Source organism: Ceratosolen solmsi, unplaced genomic scaffold, assembly GCF_000503995.2.
Source record: "Ceratosolen solmsi marchali unplaced genomic scaffold, CerSol_1.0 scaffold30, whole genome shotgun sequence".
NCBI classification, from domain to species: domain Eukaryota; kingdom Metazoa; phylum Arthropoda; class Insecta; order Hymenoptera; family Agaonidae; genus Ceratosolen; species Ceratosolen solmsi.
The window spans coordinates 317,409-334,349 of NW_011948421.1; the positions used below are offsets into that span (position 1 = coordinate 317,409).

Here is a 16,941-nt window from a genome sequence, read left to right on the forward strand (position 1 = left end):
AATAATAAAATAATAATAATAATAATAATAATAATAAATGTGATAAAAAATTGTCAACATTTGACATTTGATTTACTACATTTAATTTATTAACAAATTAAATTATTTTCTCCATATATTATCCTAAAATGCATAATAAAAAATATATGCAAAAAGGTATTTTTAAATTGATTGATTGAAAAATTAAAAAATTATATAAATTAAGATTTAAGTTTAAAAATTTAGAAAATCAGGCGCTTTTCAAGAATATTTTATACTTTTATATGCTTTATAAGCCAACAATATTGAACAAATATAAGCAGGAGGTAGAATACGTAAAGAATGATTTGAAATCAATTTCAACAAGTTTGTATCTTTTACAACGTTTCGAAATAACGTGAAAATACGTGAAAATACGTGAAAATACGTGATAATACGTGAAAATGGCATATAATCCATCGAATGAGGTTTTCAATTATAAAACCATACAACAATATATACTAAGATAGAAGCTAGCGAAATTAATTTGCATTTATCAAAGGGGAGAAGTGAAGAATGCCTATAAAAACGTGTGTATATTCATGAGAATTCAAACGAATCAGTATGGTCCTTGAGTGTAGTGGTGGTTCCGTTTGACCTCGAAAGCACTCGAGAGTAATTGATCAACATTGAAGCGTCTTAGTTGCCCAGAAACGAACATTCACCGTAAGTTGAAGATTTTTATAGGTGCACTGCTTGATTTTCTGCACTTTATTCTCACCTCGAGTATTACTTTTTTATTAATTCAATATGTTCGGCCTTTCTTCTATTTAGATTATTTCGAATTCTTATATCATAATAACAATTTTTGTGTAAATATATGTTCGATGATTTTCTATTCATGTAATGAGACACTGTTAAAGGATGTATTGATGGTAAATGCAATAGACATCTGTGGAGACCAAACAACGACTTCTTATCCATTTAGTTTAACTTGCACTTCATTACCTAAAGGATGATTAATAATAATAATAATAATAATAATAATAATAATAATAATAATAATAATAATAATAATAATAATAATAATAATAATAATAATAATATCATTTCTTCAAATAACCCGAAAAGTTTGCATATAATATGGAATTTCACACGAGTATGGAAGTATTTTACTTTGTTTATGACTGCTTTTTATTTCTCAAATGTGAAAATCTTTTATTTTTAATTATCCTTATATTATAGTAAAAAAATTTGAAGACTTTGCAATTACACATCTATACTTTTCTAAGTAATAATAAATTGATTTCCGAACTTCGTTTATTAATAATATCATAAGTTTGGCAACTCTTATGTACAAAGTATCATTGTGTACATAAAATATTCTATTATTTAAGCTTCTATCATCATTTTATTATACTCTAACGTGATAAAACGTAAAAATTAATTACAATCTATAGTTTTAAATATCCCTAAAATCATTCCCTGTTAAATATTATTTATAATTAATGAGCTATTAGTTCATTGTTTATGCATGCATACAAATCATGCATTGTAAGAAAGAATTTATGCATATTATGATAAATTACATATGCTTAAAGCATGAAATCATATTATCTGCGATTTTATTGATTTTATCGAATATTAGATATAATGTTACATGACGTCGTACGTTTCAAATATTTACCGTAAATATTATTGAAGAACTAGTTTTCGACATTTTTTTTTTTTTTTTTTTTTTTTTTTTTTGTGAGACATACAAGTACTGACAATTTATTTGTGAAAAAAAATTTATAAATATATTATCACAACTGAACCAAGCAATTTTAATATTATTCGTGCACAATAATAAAATGGAATAAATTAATTGTAACAGAAAATATGAAAATTACTAATGAATTAATACATTTTCATTCAAAACTATAGTAAATTATTAATTATTTTAATTATATTAAATCACTCATATTTAAGTATAATTCACTTTAGAGTTTTATTTAAATTTCCTCATACGCGAGCAATTATATAAATTTTTAATTCCTCTTAAAATTAAATTTAAGAGGAATTAAAAATTTAATTCCTCACCCATCTCGAATCCTAAACTAACAGAATTAAATGCCATAAAGTTATTTTATATAAAATTTCAATTATAATAAATCTCGCTTGCTGATAAATAATAATATCCGTAAAGTATAAGCTTGATTTTGGTACTTTAAAGCGATAAAAATAAATTTGCTAAAAGGATGCTAACGAATTCGAAATTGCATTAATATCAGTTTATTTTTACGATTATGCTTACAAGAGGAAAAGAAGAAAACGTCTAATAGCCGCAATAGCCGTCTCGTACCTAAGAATATAGAAAATACTGTGATACATAAATTTGCATGCTTTTTAGAAATCAATAATAACAATTAATAAAATTAAGGAAGCCTCGATAATGTGCATAAATCGAATATGACTTCGATGAAAGAATAATGAAGTAGATATACAATTTTTTGCTTAATTTTTGAATATCATCACCAATGAGATACCAGTATATTAAGTAATAACCTTAAATTAATAAAACTATTTAAATAGAGATAATAATGTAAAAGATAATTTCTTTAGATAAAAAAGAAAAATAATAATAATAATAATAATAATAATAATAAAGAGACTAATATCTTCCTATCTGATAAACCATATTATTCTAAAATGTAATATCATTTGAGAAATTGTCGTTAATGCTGCTTAAAAATCCGTTGTTAAATAAAAATGAAAAGGAAGACCTAAACGTGAGCGAGATATATTTATCAGCAGATACGATGGATCGCTGTCAATTATTTAAACTAATAATATCAATGGCCTAATAGTTAAGGTTTTATAAACAATACATAGGAAAGGAGCGGGCGATAGGTTGAATTTCCATTTACATCTCGAGTCAACATAACATCATTCGGGATTGTCTCTGGCTCACACTCCCATTGCATTAAATGAGTACCTATAAACACCGGAGACGAGTTCGCGCGCGAATCCGGGAGTAGTTGTAAGTGGAGCACGCGTAGGTCAATCAATGACCTATTTAGAGCACCGCGTCTCTGGCGCCGCGACTCCGAGTTGCACAGGAAGAAAAAGCGAGATTGTACGAGAGAGAGAGAGAGAGAGAGAGAGAGAGAGAGAGAGAGAGGGTGAGCGATATCGCGGGTGGCGAGGAGAGAAGGATGGAAGGTTGGGTCGTACATCCAACAGTCCCTTCGTCCCAACGAATGGCAAAGGCCAGGTGATTATTGCGAATAGGCACTGTCTGTATGAGGAACCACGCCACGTGGACGACGTCGATGTTGATTTCTCGAACTGCCATGGATATAATTGTGCGGGAAATAGCCGACATTTCGATTCTACCGTTCAAGCTCTGGATTATTTTTAATAATTAATGCACGGTAAACGAGCCTTCAATGTATTGGTGATACACGTGGCATGAGTGCTTTTAGGGAGATACGAGAGTTCATTTTAATGGCATTATTTGACAACAAGTTTGACAATATTAGGATTCGGCAATATTATTAGACGAATTTTCATTTGTGATAATATCTAGAATACGATGTTGAGCACAAACATTTATTACTTGCAAATATAAAGTAGTAAATAGCAAGACAGTAATAATAATCTCACTAAAGAATTTCATATTTGATTGCTATAATGATTTTAATAAAACTACTACGTAGAAAAATTATTGCGTTAATTATTTTTAACGACTTTCTTTATTAGATGCGATGAAAAGGATGGAATAAATTTTTTATTTATAATTTCATAAAAACTATTTAAAAACACAGTTACATTAATTGAATTCAGTATAGTTTAGTGCGAAATCGAGTAACATAATCATTGTATTATAATTTCATTATCTAATCAATGTGAAGTAGCTATTGCATTGAAAAAATATATCCTAAAATAATCAGGTTTTAGAATTGGAACTTTGAAACACCAATTCATCTAATATGTAAGACATTAAATAATACGAATAAAATATGAATGCCCTATTAACAAGTTTGATTAATCATTATCATTATTGTTGAATTTATTTATTTAATTTTATTGACAAGATGTTCATCACTCTAAGTAGTAAAAACTCTGCGGATTAAAGCGTGATTTGTCATGATGTACTACAATAAATGTTGTTAAATTTTTCAAATGTTATATAACAATGAATTTGCAATTTATATTGCTCTAACAAAATCTAATATTTTTAGTATTACATTTATTTCGCATTATTTACAATTTAAATAAGCTTTTGTTATCTAAAATGTTACTCAAAAATATAGAAATGAATATTATAACATATTATCTGAATTATAACATTGCCAAGTACTTTTAAACTATCATTTATATTTTTGTAATGAACTGCGCGTGCTTAATATTATAAATATATTAAAATATTATACATGATGAATGATGTGCATTAAAAAAAAAAAAAAAAAAAAAAAAAAAAAAAAAAAAAATTAAAGAAAAAATTACATATTTTTTAATGAATAATGAAAAATGAAGAATTTTGTAATATTAATTATAATTATAATTATAATAATGTAATATTAATTAAATTTTGTAATATTAAATTTTGTAATGTAATAAAAATATAATATACTAATATTATAAAAAAAAAATTTATGTGGTTTAATTATAAATTAAAATTATATAAAAACTTATAATTTATTATTCTTATTCTTATACTATTTTATTTGTGTAATTATAATTATTAAATAAACAAAAAATTGTTTTTATTCCGTTTACTAGACTGTTTAATATTATAAACATAATAAAGTTAATAAATTAAGAAAAGTGATTAGAGCTTGGAATACTTAGATAATTAAACATATTAAATACAGAAAATAAATGAATATTTATTAATATATAAATACAAAAAAACATGTGTAACTAGAAAATAAATTAATACATATTAATACTTAAATGTAATATGCAAAAATTATATAAACAACATGTAATATAAATCTAAAGAGATTTGCTTGAATTCGTTGAAATTTTGAAGTAAATTAAAATTATAATTTGAATAATTACTCTTTTCTATTTACTTCTACTGTTACAAAAAATTATTGAATAATAAAATTAAAAAAAAAAAAAAGTGATTTTTTCAAGAGTTTTTATCTAATTATAATTTGAAAAAAGTCATTTATCAAGACTTTTTAACTAACAGACAATTTTTCATCGAAAAAATTGAAAAGAAATACCTAAGACACTTATAAAGAAAGTCATATCTCCTGAATAATAATTACGAAATTTAATCGAATTCATAATTAAAATAATAAAATTTTAAATTAAATTAAAAGATTTGACGATTAATTTGTATATTTAGAATATATAAAAAATAAATAAAAAATAAATAATTCTTAAATATTGAAATAATTAGTATGAGTAATTTATAAACAAATAATAAAGTCCTAATACTAATAATATAATCGTTATTATTAAAAAGAACAATGCTAATTTCTATGAATCACGTGTTTAATAATTAATGTTTAATATGATCAAGTGTTACTAATCACACAGTTACTACATTATTTAGCGCATTATACGATGACAATTTATAATGTTTACCTTAATCACAACAATAACAACAACAACACCAATAACAATAACAACAACCAATACTAGTGCTGCATAAATATCAACTACGATACAAATAAGAATAATAATAATAATAATAATAATAATAATAATAATAATAATAATAATAATAATAATAATAATAATAATAATAATAATAGATTATTATTGTTGTATTAACTAAATATGATAATAAAGCATCTATTTAAAAGCCATATAGTTACAAGCAGTTTAATCATTTACTTGATTATACAATGAATATAATTCGAAATGTTGCAAATTGGTATGAGCAGCATGATTATGCTGTTCATAACCGCGTGCCTAAAAATGTTGATAATCTTGTTTACTTGCAGTTAAGCTACTTTTGAGGGTGTCGATGCATTAGCATGCATAGCGCCGTAAGAGAATCATAAAATTGTATTAATCCACAAACATAAATTTTTATTACTCGGAGAACTATAAAATAAGCTTTTCGCAGCAATGAGGCTTTCAGTTGGTGGCCTTTGTGGATCGTGAATTTTACTGATTTCTCTATTGGCATTTCTGTGGCCATTCAAATTTCGCGTGCGGTTTGTTAAAACAAATTGAAGGTCACTCATAAATGTAATCTAGTAGTTAAGCGGAAGAGAAATCATAAGAGTATTTATATTTTATATTTTATTTATTTATTTTTTTTTTTTTTCAATACATTTTTCTTCCTACAAAATGATTTTTCATTATCGAGCATTATTTAAAGTCCGTTAATACGGATTAATTAAAGCCATTTCAAATCCAAGTATAAAATACAGTTTCACGTTTTTGTATAAAAAGATGAAATTTTGACGTTCTTGTTTTCTTTAACTTTATGATGGAATGAAATAAAGCAATTTTTTCGTAAAATTGTTAAGTCCATAAAAAAAAAAGTATTTTTCATAGGACCAATAGTGTTTTTATGTATACAGGAATATACATTAATATCAAAAGCTAGTAATTCCGTTAGTTAGTCATTAGGAATTGATAATGAGAATATTAAATAATTTCAATTCTACACAAAATGTGATTAAAAATTCGTTTCAATATTATAATATATTATAATATTGAATAAAAAACAGCTGTAAAGTTTTTTTTTTTTTTTTTTTTTTTTTTTTTTTTTTTTATTAATTAGTGACTCTATATACACTACTCACAGATTAATATATTAAGTAATTTCAAATTTTATTCGTGTACTTCAATTTTTGGTTACATATGTTTTTACACATCAAACGATTTCAAAGCAAAATGGAAGTATAAATATTTTTACTATAAATAAATTTCTGAAATTACATCTTCAATTTCAGCAAATAAATTCTTCATAATAAATATCAGCATAAAATACCATCTCATAAATTTTTATATTTTTACTTTTTTTTCTTTTTACTATTCATTCATTTCTTCGTATCGATGGCAAATCTAATAATTCGAACCGACCATAGCACAAACAAATAAATTGTATCATTGTCGACTGACATTGTCGATTGAGTTTCGTGATATATAATTTTTAATTATTTAATGTCGATTACGAGTGATGGAATTATTAAGTGATATTAATTAAAAGCTCGAGAGTTCATTATTTTATGAATGTAAGGATCGAATCACTTTTTTCACTATATATTTCATCCTGGCCATCAAATCACATGCTCATACCCTATTTCTTCAAAGAGCAATTTAAATATTACTTTTCCATTTTCATATGCGATCTAAGGAGCCTGTTTAAGTAAATTGTATTTTATTTATTTCCACAAGCGTCCATTAAACGGCAATAAAAAAACTTTGATATATATAATATGTCATGACATGAAAAGTCGATTGGCTAATGTTAACATCGACTACTTAAATCCCCAACTGCCCAAGTGTAGCGCATATCAAGTTTTCCGTTACGAAAGTTTGATATTGTAAAATAAAGGATGAAAATATACGTATAACGATTGCGTTCTTAAACATCAGTTTGTACATTTAAATTTATAATTGGAGATTGTTTCCGTTAACGTGCCATCTCTTTCTCTCTCTCTCTCTCTCTCTCTCTCTCTCTCTCGCAGGTCGCTCGACCTCTCATCGCGATGGAACCCAGGCAATATCTGTATCTCGCTTTATCAACGGCATGACCCGGCATAGCCTTTGAGCCATGGGGCAGGGATTTGATCTCGATTTTTGCTGGGCGGGAAATTCCATGTAGGCAGCTGGCTATTTTACTTTTTATTTTTTATTATAATTTTTTGTTTTTTTTTTATTTATTTAGTGTTTTTTTTTTTTTGTTTTTTTGTGTTTTTTTTTTTACAATTACAGACCAAAGGAAAGTGTTCGCCCCAAAAATGTACAAGCAAACTACCAGCTTCCGCGCCTCTGACCTAGAAAACTCGGCAGCCCTTGCGCCGTATTTAGGTTGTCCTCGTGCCTATCCCGTGAACGCTTCTACCAACGATCGACACGGTTGTTTCGCCAGAGTCGTAGCTAACGACGTCGACTGCACTGCCTTAATTGAGGCTTACGAGACGAAACTTCAAATCGAACTGTTTCCTTTCTCGGTTAGCGTTGCTGGCCACTTAATCGTTTATTCCTGACAAATAGCTGGCGCTCCCAGAAATGTGTCGCGTCCTCGATCCCCCCCCCCCAACTACCTTTTATAAAAGATAATTCTGGAAGAATTATATATCACGTTGAAACATATGGGAGGAGATGAAATTTATAGAAGCATGTTCGCTTGATTATCCATACGATGTTTAAAAATAATACATCTCGTTTGGTCGACTCGAGCAAATGTCTCGCTGTATTCGTGCCTTGACTACTTTAAAATACTCAAGTACGGGTCTCTTGATTTTGATTCTAAACAGTACTTTATGTTTCAATCTCACTTGACATCGCTCTTCAATTTGAGCTTCGAAAAACTGGACAGACAATGCTCAATCAATAAGAATCACTTAAATAACTAAACATATAGATTTAAAAAAAAAATAAAAAAAAAAAAATGAGGATAAAAATTAACGCGGAAAATCATTTGTTTCCTATATTTTAAATTTTTCTCGATTATTTACATTGATACGTAAGCTCGCAAATATTATCATGGATACACTATTTTTATGAAGTAACTCGTAATTTTAATAAAATGTAAAACATTGCGACTATATATCATGTTATGCAATCGATAATATTTTAATTAATAATAAGACTGCTATCATTATAAGCTTATATTGTACATTCATATTTTCGCTCAAATAGGCACCCATTTTCATTTTAAATGTTAAAATAACGTAAATATTTGAAAGGGAAGGAAAGTAATTAACATTTAAAAAAATGTCTATAGTCAACGATGAATTTCTTCTATTTCAAGTTACCTCTGTTTTGAAAAAATAAATGTATACATAGTTTTATAAATGCATTCTTTTATTTATTTATTGATGTATTCGATTCGCAGATCTAAATATTTATTTTATTTTTTATTTAAAAGCGTAAATTAACAATTATTATAACTACCGTCGTTATAAAATATTAAATTTTATAATGAATCATTGTTATTACTAACGAAGAATTGCACATTTCATAATAACGCTTATATAAATATATTAATTATTATAAGTATATTTATCAATTATTTCAAAGAAATTCAATACATTTATAATAAAGTGAGTTGCACATTGATTATAAAAATAATGAAATGTGTTAAATAATTACTGTAAATAAATTACATGCTGCTCGCCATCGCTTTGCCATTAATAGTAATTTAATACATCATTATCGAATCATTTTATTCCGATAAAAAAGTGTTTATATACTATAAGTTTTTTACTTAAATTTTTTTCAACTAATATATTATTACAAAATATACTATTAATATTTCTTGAATTTATATATATATATATATATATATATATATATATTAAAATAATTTTTCAATCTAATAGAATATATAACATATTATGTATATTTATGTTTTTTTTTTTATTATTCAATATTTATTAGAACTTTATATAGAACAGCATTGAATATTAAAAATTTATATAAATCGAATCCGTTTTATAAAATTATATAAAATCTATTTACATGAAGCAATTAATTCATATTACACATGATTTTACTAATTTATGAAAAATATTGTAACACGTTATTACAGAAAAGTATATTGGCGGTATATTAAAACTGATGAAATTCTATTTTAAAGAATCTAATATGAAAAGTACATTATTATATAGGACTGAGTCTTAGAAGAATGTAAATCTAATAAAAAGTTATCTTATATCACTAAAAGTATACAAATTATACATAATGACATTTGGCTAATCGAGATCTATTTAATATGTAAATAAATAGCAAAATTAATCAAGCCCGATAGAATGTATCAACGACTATTACAATTTATTTCTTATTTGAATAATTTGAATTATTTTACAGTTTTTATTATTAAAATGTCTTTATTACGTTTCACAAGAATAATGATATTAATTTTGCATAATTTAAATAGAATTAAAACTTAAATAACGTAAATGTTCTTCACGGTATTTCAGCGGTGAATTTTCATAAATACTATTTTACCATTAAAATAGAAACGATAAATTATTTATAACATTATCGTTTTGTTGATACACAGATAATAAGTGTGTGCGCGCGCGCGCGCGTGCCTGTGTCGATTGGCATACATGCTCGTTAATTTGGAAGTAAAATTAATTTTGTGAACATTAAAATTAAGAGAAAAAAATTTACGCTCACTTTATTATCTCGGATTAATTCTAGACAAAATTTATTGATTTTTATTATAAAATTTACATACACCTTGACAATAAGCGAGGAAATTGTTTTGCTAATATTTACGTTTCATTTTATAAATTAATTAATTTATGAATAAATATGAAATATCTAAATTGAGATTTGAATTCTCGTAAAGATTTGCAAGATCTCGCATATAACATTGAATCTTGATAAATTCATACGTACAACTTAATAAGAAATGCGCAAATTAATAATCAAGAAGAAGAAATCAAGAAATCCTGCTGTTATATTATTTTTATATTTACATCAAATTCACTGTAAATAAAGTATATTAAATATTATTGCGCACCAATGCATAATTCATAATTTCTACGCACGTAGACATAGATCAAACATGAAAACTTTTGAGTATCCAATATAACTGCATTCGCGAATATTTACGCGATACGATTGATTTTTAGATAAAGAGCCAATAGCTACCGTTCTAAAACAGAAAAACTGTACGTGTTTACGGTAACGCTAATTAACGCGAACAAAGTTGGCCATAGAAATTATGAGTATTATGCATGAGCTGGCGCTATAGCAGGGAACGATAAAAAAATATCGAAGGCCATTACTCAATTTTAAGTTTTGAGTTATTCCTCGTTGAAGGGATAGAGGGGCGCGGTTTAAAAATTCCCGAACGCGACAAAAATTTCTCTTCTTCTACTTCTTTTATTTTCAACGGAGGTCGAAGGGATTTGCAAGAGACGCTGCTCTTATTACGAGTACGAGTAACGCGAGTTGTATGTATGTAACCTAATTCGAGTGAATAAATGAAAGATGGGAATAATATTTCATATAATTTTGTTTTATAAATCAGCGATAGCTAATAATAAATTTGTTGGGCTCGTCTTATTATCTCAAATTTTATCTGCAAAATTGAAAAATTAGCGGATTCGTTTAATGAACTTTTCTCAAGTTTCTTAACGATTGAAACATTTTTACATAAAATTTTGATATTGTTGCCGTTTAGTAAAGCGTTAAATCGTATACAAGACAATAATTAATTGTAAATGTATATTATCATAGAATATTACAAAGCCATATATGCATTATTTATTTCGAGCATTCGAACTGTCGATTGAAGACAATCATTAGTTATCTATTACATAACGAAATAAGAAATGCTAAGTAAATATTTTTTAATCCATTCGTAGAATAGGAATAGTAATAGATTTGTGTATATGTAATTTTACAATATTTACCTGCACATTTCACGTTCGTTAAACAACTATTTGACATTCAATTTTATTACAATTTTCATTTATCATAACTCGATTACGATTATTATTCATATAAATATAAAAAACAAACGAAAAAACAAAAACAAAAAAAAAAAAAAAACCAACAATTAGTCGTTAATATAAATATTTTGCTGGGATAAAGTAATATGTCATTACAATGTGTAATATCTTTATATAGGCGTTGAAAATTATTTATGCAATTTATTATTCTTAATATTAAAAAGATTTTTAAAAGCATTTGAGTGGGAAATGTATTTACTTTGAATATGCAGTAAATATTTCATTTATACATTCATCTATTCAAATAGTTCAGAGTCAAAAATTGAATCATATTTTGATTTATTCAAATAGTATTGAAAAGAGCTATTGCTACATCACTTCCATTTGCCATATTATTCGCCGATTTATAATTAAATAATTAATATTAAAGGGAAAAAAGTATAAGCAGTTATAAAGAAATGGTTCATTGACAAGGGGAATTTAATTATATTAAAAGCACAGATGCAGATGGATTTTTAATTAAGACAATCTAAGTAGGAAGAAGGCCAAACATGACCTACATCTACAGTCAAAAGTATCATACTCCGTTGACCCATTATGATCATAAATTTATTATCGATTAATAATATCATTTTCCATTTTATTTTCAATATTTCATGATCAGATATTAAGCACCAGGCAATAATGTTATAATAACTAAATGGTTAAAAGTAATTTTTTACTTAATTATTGTACATAATCATTTCTCAAACAATTATCCTGGACATTTTTATTTACTAATTTTATGAAGGTGTGAAATTACATTCACAGACTTTATTCTGTGAAAGGCATTATATTCTGAGAAATTATATATTTACTTATTATGGATAAACTATGATAAACTTAAATCGTGAAAAATGATATTGATTTTTATAAACTCTTTATTGTAAAAACGAACATAAAATATTTTGTTTAAAATTGAGGCGAATAATAAATCCACCAAATACGAAATATAAGTAAAGTTTTATTATTCAAAATTCCATTGACATACTTTTTCATCATATATAATAATAAAAGAAAATTTCCATGTAATTCTCGAAATTTTCATAAAACAATATCTTAAATAGTAGAAAATTATTGTATATACTTTGGAATTGAAACCCCAATCTCTGACTTAAGAATAAAGGCGTTGAATTTCCAAAGTGAATAACACATTTCAATCTCAAGCTTACACATACAGACTACGATGTTTCTCTATATCTTACAGGCAACACTGGTATATACAATATTCTCTCTCTCTCTCTCTCTCTCTCTCTCTGTCAATCTTATCCGTATTGAAAATTGCCTCTCTTTCTTTTTGATTTAAGGTGAGAAAATCGCGTGGACCTCGAAAATTCACCAGGGCGAAAAATTCCATTCATTTTTCTATGAAACCGCGACATCCGCATTCAATTTCACACTAATTCCATACATATACATATATAGAAATTGCCTACATTCTTTTCTTCAACGTTATACACAAGTTTGATTCACACACGAAACTGCTTTATATGAAAAATTCAAACGTTGCATAATATTAGACTTCTCCGATAATTTAATCAATACCGTTCTCTTCCAAATAAGAATTTGGTTTCGATAATTAATGCTCATTATGTTTTATTTAACTAAATTACAAATTGCGAATACACTACGTGAATGCACTGCGAAATTAATAAATATTTCATATGTACTAGTTACAAATATAATATAAATTCAACTGCTTAAAGATATTAATTCGGATTGATCAGTAGTGTATATTTGTTAAATAACTTAATAATAAAATATCTGTTCTCCGTGCGTGTGCGCGCGCGCGCGTTTATGCGTGCCTGTGTATGTGTGTACATATAAAGAATCTTAACCCTTGTTGAAAGTTTCATTTTAAAAGAATTACGAGAATTTTATTAGCATATAGTGACATATGCAGACGGTAAATAAAAAAGTATTCGACATAATTTATTAAGTAAGAAATAGTCTATTTTATTTAGAAGTCGCATTAATGTATATTGACTTATACAGTTTATGTAGTGAAATCATTTTTTCAAATTAAAACTCGATTTACGAAAGTTAAAGTAAATTTGAAGTTGTATCACAAAATTACCCATAATGAATAATAAGACAGGATTAAAAAATGTATTATTAAATTACCTATAATAAGCAATTAAAAGTGTAAGATAAACTAGAAAAATAATAAGTATTCATTAATAGAATTAATTATCTATAAACAATGACGACAGTTAATAAATAGTATTTCGAGATACAAAGAATTTATGATCGTAAAAATGAATGGATTTCTATGGAAGCATCGATGGTTCTTCTATATAAAAAAAAAAAAAGAACAGAATTTTGAATATGAGCGACACGCTTGAAGATTATAACTGTAAAAAAATTCAAATTCATAGCACAAAATTATCGAGCAACGAGGTTAAATCCATTATTAAGGCAGAATTGAATTTTGGTAGGTTAAATATTCGTCAGTGGTGAAAAGTAACTATTTCAGACTCGTCTGTGATCGCGTAATTTAATTGGCGAGAATAAACGAAACATCAATTTCGAATATTTAGAATCTTAACGGTAGCCATCGCGTCAAAAGTACAAGCAACGTAACGTAAACGCAAGTGGTGTTTGTTGGGGGGGGGGGGGGGGGGGGGGACCCAAATGGGGGGGGGAGCGAGGAGACCAAATTCTTAAAAATCTGATCGAGTGATTTGCAAAGGTTTAAGACATTGGACAGGATAATAATTACTCGATTAGTATTAGTTGTTGTGTCACCTGTTATCTAAAAAAAACTGCGAATTTAAGCATGAAAAGGAACGTGCATCACAGAAGGTCTCCCAGAGGTAAGACAACTCCTACCTTGTAGGCGGCGAGCATCGGAGCCGATAAGCCACCGAATTATCTCGCCGTAGGTTGATAAAAAAAGGATATGGATTGGTGATGAGCGCGAGACACCAGTTGCGCGGTCGTGTGCTCTGGTCAAGGTAGCGGAGAGCCACGGGCACGAAGCCCGAGTATGGCAGCTCGGGACCCTCGTCCTCTTCCTCGTCCTCGTCATCGTCCTCGTCCTCGTCCTCGTCGTCGTCCTCGTCATCGTCGTCGTCATTCTCTTCCTCGTCACCGTCACCTTCCTCGTCAGCCTCCTCATCGTCCTCAAGATCGCTCAATTCGTTGACATCGCTATCGGAGCCAAGATGCTCGCAAGGCCCGTGGATACTCGTCCTGGTTGCCGAGCGATAGCGGTAGCCTTGCGGCTGATAATGCAGCGACATCCTGAGCCTCTCTTTATCTCTCTATCTCTATCTATCCCTCTCTCTCTCTCTCTCTCTCTCTCTCTCTCTCTCTCTCTCTCTCTATCTATCTATCTATCTATCTATCTATCTCTCTGTCTCTCTGTCACTCTCTATTTCTCTTCCTCTTCCTCTTTCTCTGAATCTCTCTCAATATATCTCAATGTATCTTTCTATCTACTCTCTCTCTCTCTCTCTCTCTCTCTCTCTCTGAATATATATTTATATCTTTTTCGTTTAAACCGCTACTTCGTCTGTCCTGGTCCGTCGATACCACAGCTATGTACTTCTCGTTCTCGGTAGATCTCTAAATCTCGGTCACTGACGGCTCGACATCGGTCCCCCGTTGGGTCCTCTCAGGTCCCGGGGGCCGCGGGCGCCGCGGATGAGAGCCTACCCAGCGGCATATCAGAGGCGACGGCGCCGCCGCATCCGCGCGCGCGTTCCACAGCCACGACGCGCACCTCAGAGGCGTAGTCCTCGGGCTCGCGACTGGCTCTAGCTCACTTTCTCTCGCGATAAACCTCTTCTCTCTCTCTCTCTCTCTCCTACTCGGGCGCGCTCTCGCTATTTCGCAATTCCTGGAGTCTGACGTTTGGCGACGACGAAGCCCGGCGCAGCGTCGACCGGTGACTGATGACCGCGAGAGGCGAGAGGAAACGAAAACAGAAGGCAGGGAGAAACGTCGAACTTCGGTGGTAGCCGCGAGAGCTGGAGGGAAGAGGCCAGGCACGCGCACGGGGATGGACAGGGACGCATGCGCCTCGCACACTATTCTCGATGTCAGTCGGAGGACTTCTTGTCCCTCTCTCTCTCTCTCTCTCTCTCTCTCTCTCTCTCTCTCTCCAACGCCCCCGTTCACCGAACTTTTTCTATCAATAGGTGCGGGCGGCAATTGTGGGGCCACGACGTGCGCGCGGCTTGCGAGAGGCGGACGGCAACGAGAGCGTTTTAAGAGCGTACCAAAGAAAGAGAAGGAGAGAGAGAGAGAGAGAAATATTAGAGTGCGTGCACTCCGTGACGCGCTTATTCACCTGAACCAATAGATGTTCCCGCGTTAAGCGACTTTAATCCAGTGGTAAAGATTTTTTTTTATATTACACCTAACTAACGTGCAAATACCATTTGGTCAAAATTTTCCAGCATAATTTTTTAATGGGACGCAACGACAGAACAACAGAACAAGAGTGCCTAACTTTTTTAATTTGTCACTTTTACCTCAGCACGTGGAATAGTGATCCTTTCCCAATGACTTTTACATATATTTTCCAAAACTACCAGAATTATATATATATTTAAGAAGCTCCTCTCTTAAATAATATCAGTATATGGCAGAATTTCAATTACAAATCATATAAATAATACTCCCAAATACTTGCAGAAATCTATTTTTGAAATAAAAAACAACGAATTTATTTGGATTTGTCAACTTCATAGATTAATATTTGAATTTAAATTAACTCTTCAAAGGTGTAAAAATAAGTAATGAATTTTCATTTTAATTTTAATTTGCGTCCATTTCGCGAAAGCTCCATTATAATCCCACTTTTATGTATACCATAGAAATATCATTTTTTGTAATGAGCTGTAATATTGAGAAATATTTGTTTTAAAATATGTTTCTTTACAAAGCTATAATTTGTTCAATCATCATTTGACAAATTTTAAATTAGAATAGTTTATAGTGACATATGAAAAATTTGCATACAGCACCATAATAAAATATACTTCATGACTTTCTACCTGATTTTTTTTTTGTTTTTTTTGTTAGACTTTTTCACTAAAATTGTAATTACGTGAATTGATTGAGTGATCACTGATTTAATTAAAATATAACACGATGAACTATTTGTAAAAATTGCTCTCGCTGCTTAAAAAGTATTTATAAAAGTTGATTTTTAATACAGTTAGAATAAATTTTGGCATTATGTTTAAGTGAAAAATTGTTAACATAAATTATTAATATACAAATTTTTACGAATTGGAATCATCAAATAAGTTAAATAAACTATTGAAAATCTTCGTCTGTTAATTATATATTAATTCAAATTCCTCGTTCGAATAATCTATTAATTCATTTTTTA

The 16,941-nt window shown here is 28.9% G+C and overlaps 1 protein-coding gene across 1 annotated transcript in view; it reads right to left on the bottom strand.

The window, feature by feature from the left end:
* Positions 1–14,879, bottom strand: part of Ca-alpha1T (Ca[2+]-channel protein alpha[[1]] subunit T) — a 121,303-nt gene extending 106,424 nt beyond the window's left edge. The window contains exon 1 of the mRNA XM_011498861.1: positions 14,499–14,879. Within this exon, the coding sequence (XP_011497163.1) occupies positions 14,499–14,839 (341 nt within the window). The 5' untranslated portion in view covers positions 14,840–14,879. The remainder of the gene's footprint in view (positions 1–14,498) is intronic.
* Positions 14,880–16,941: the final 2,062 nt, after the last annotated feature.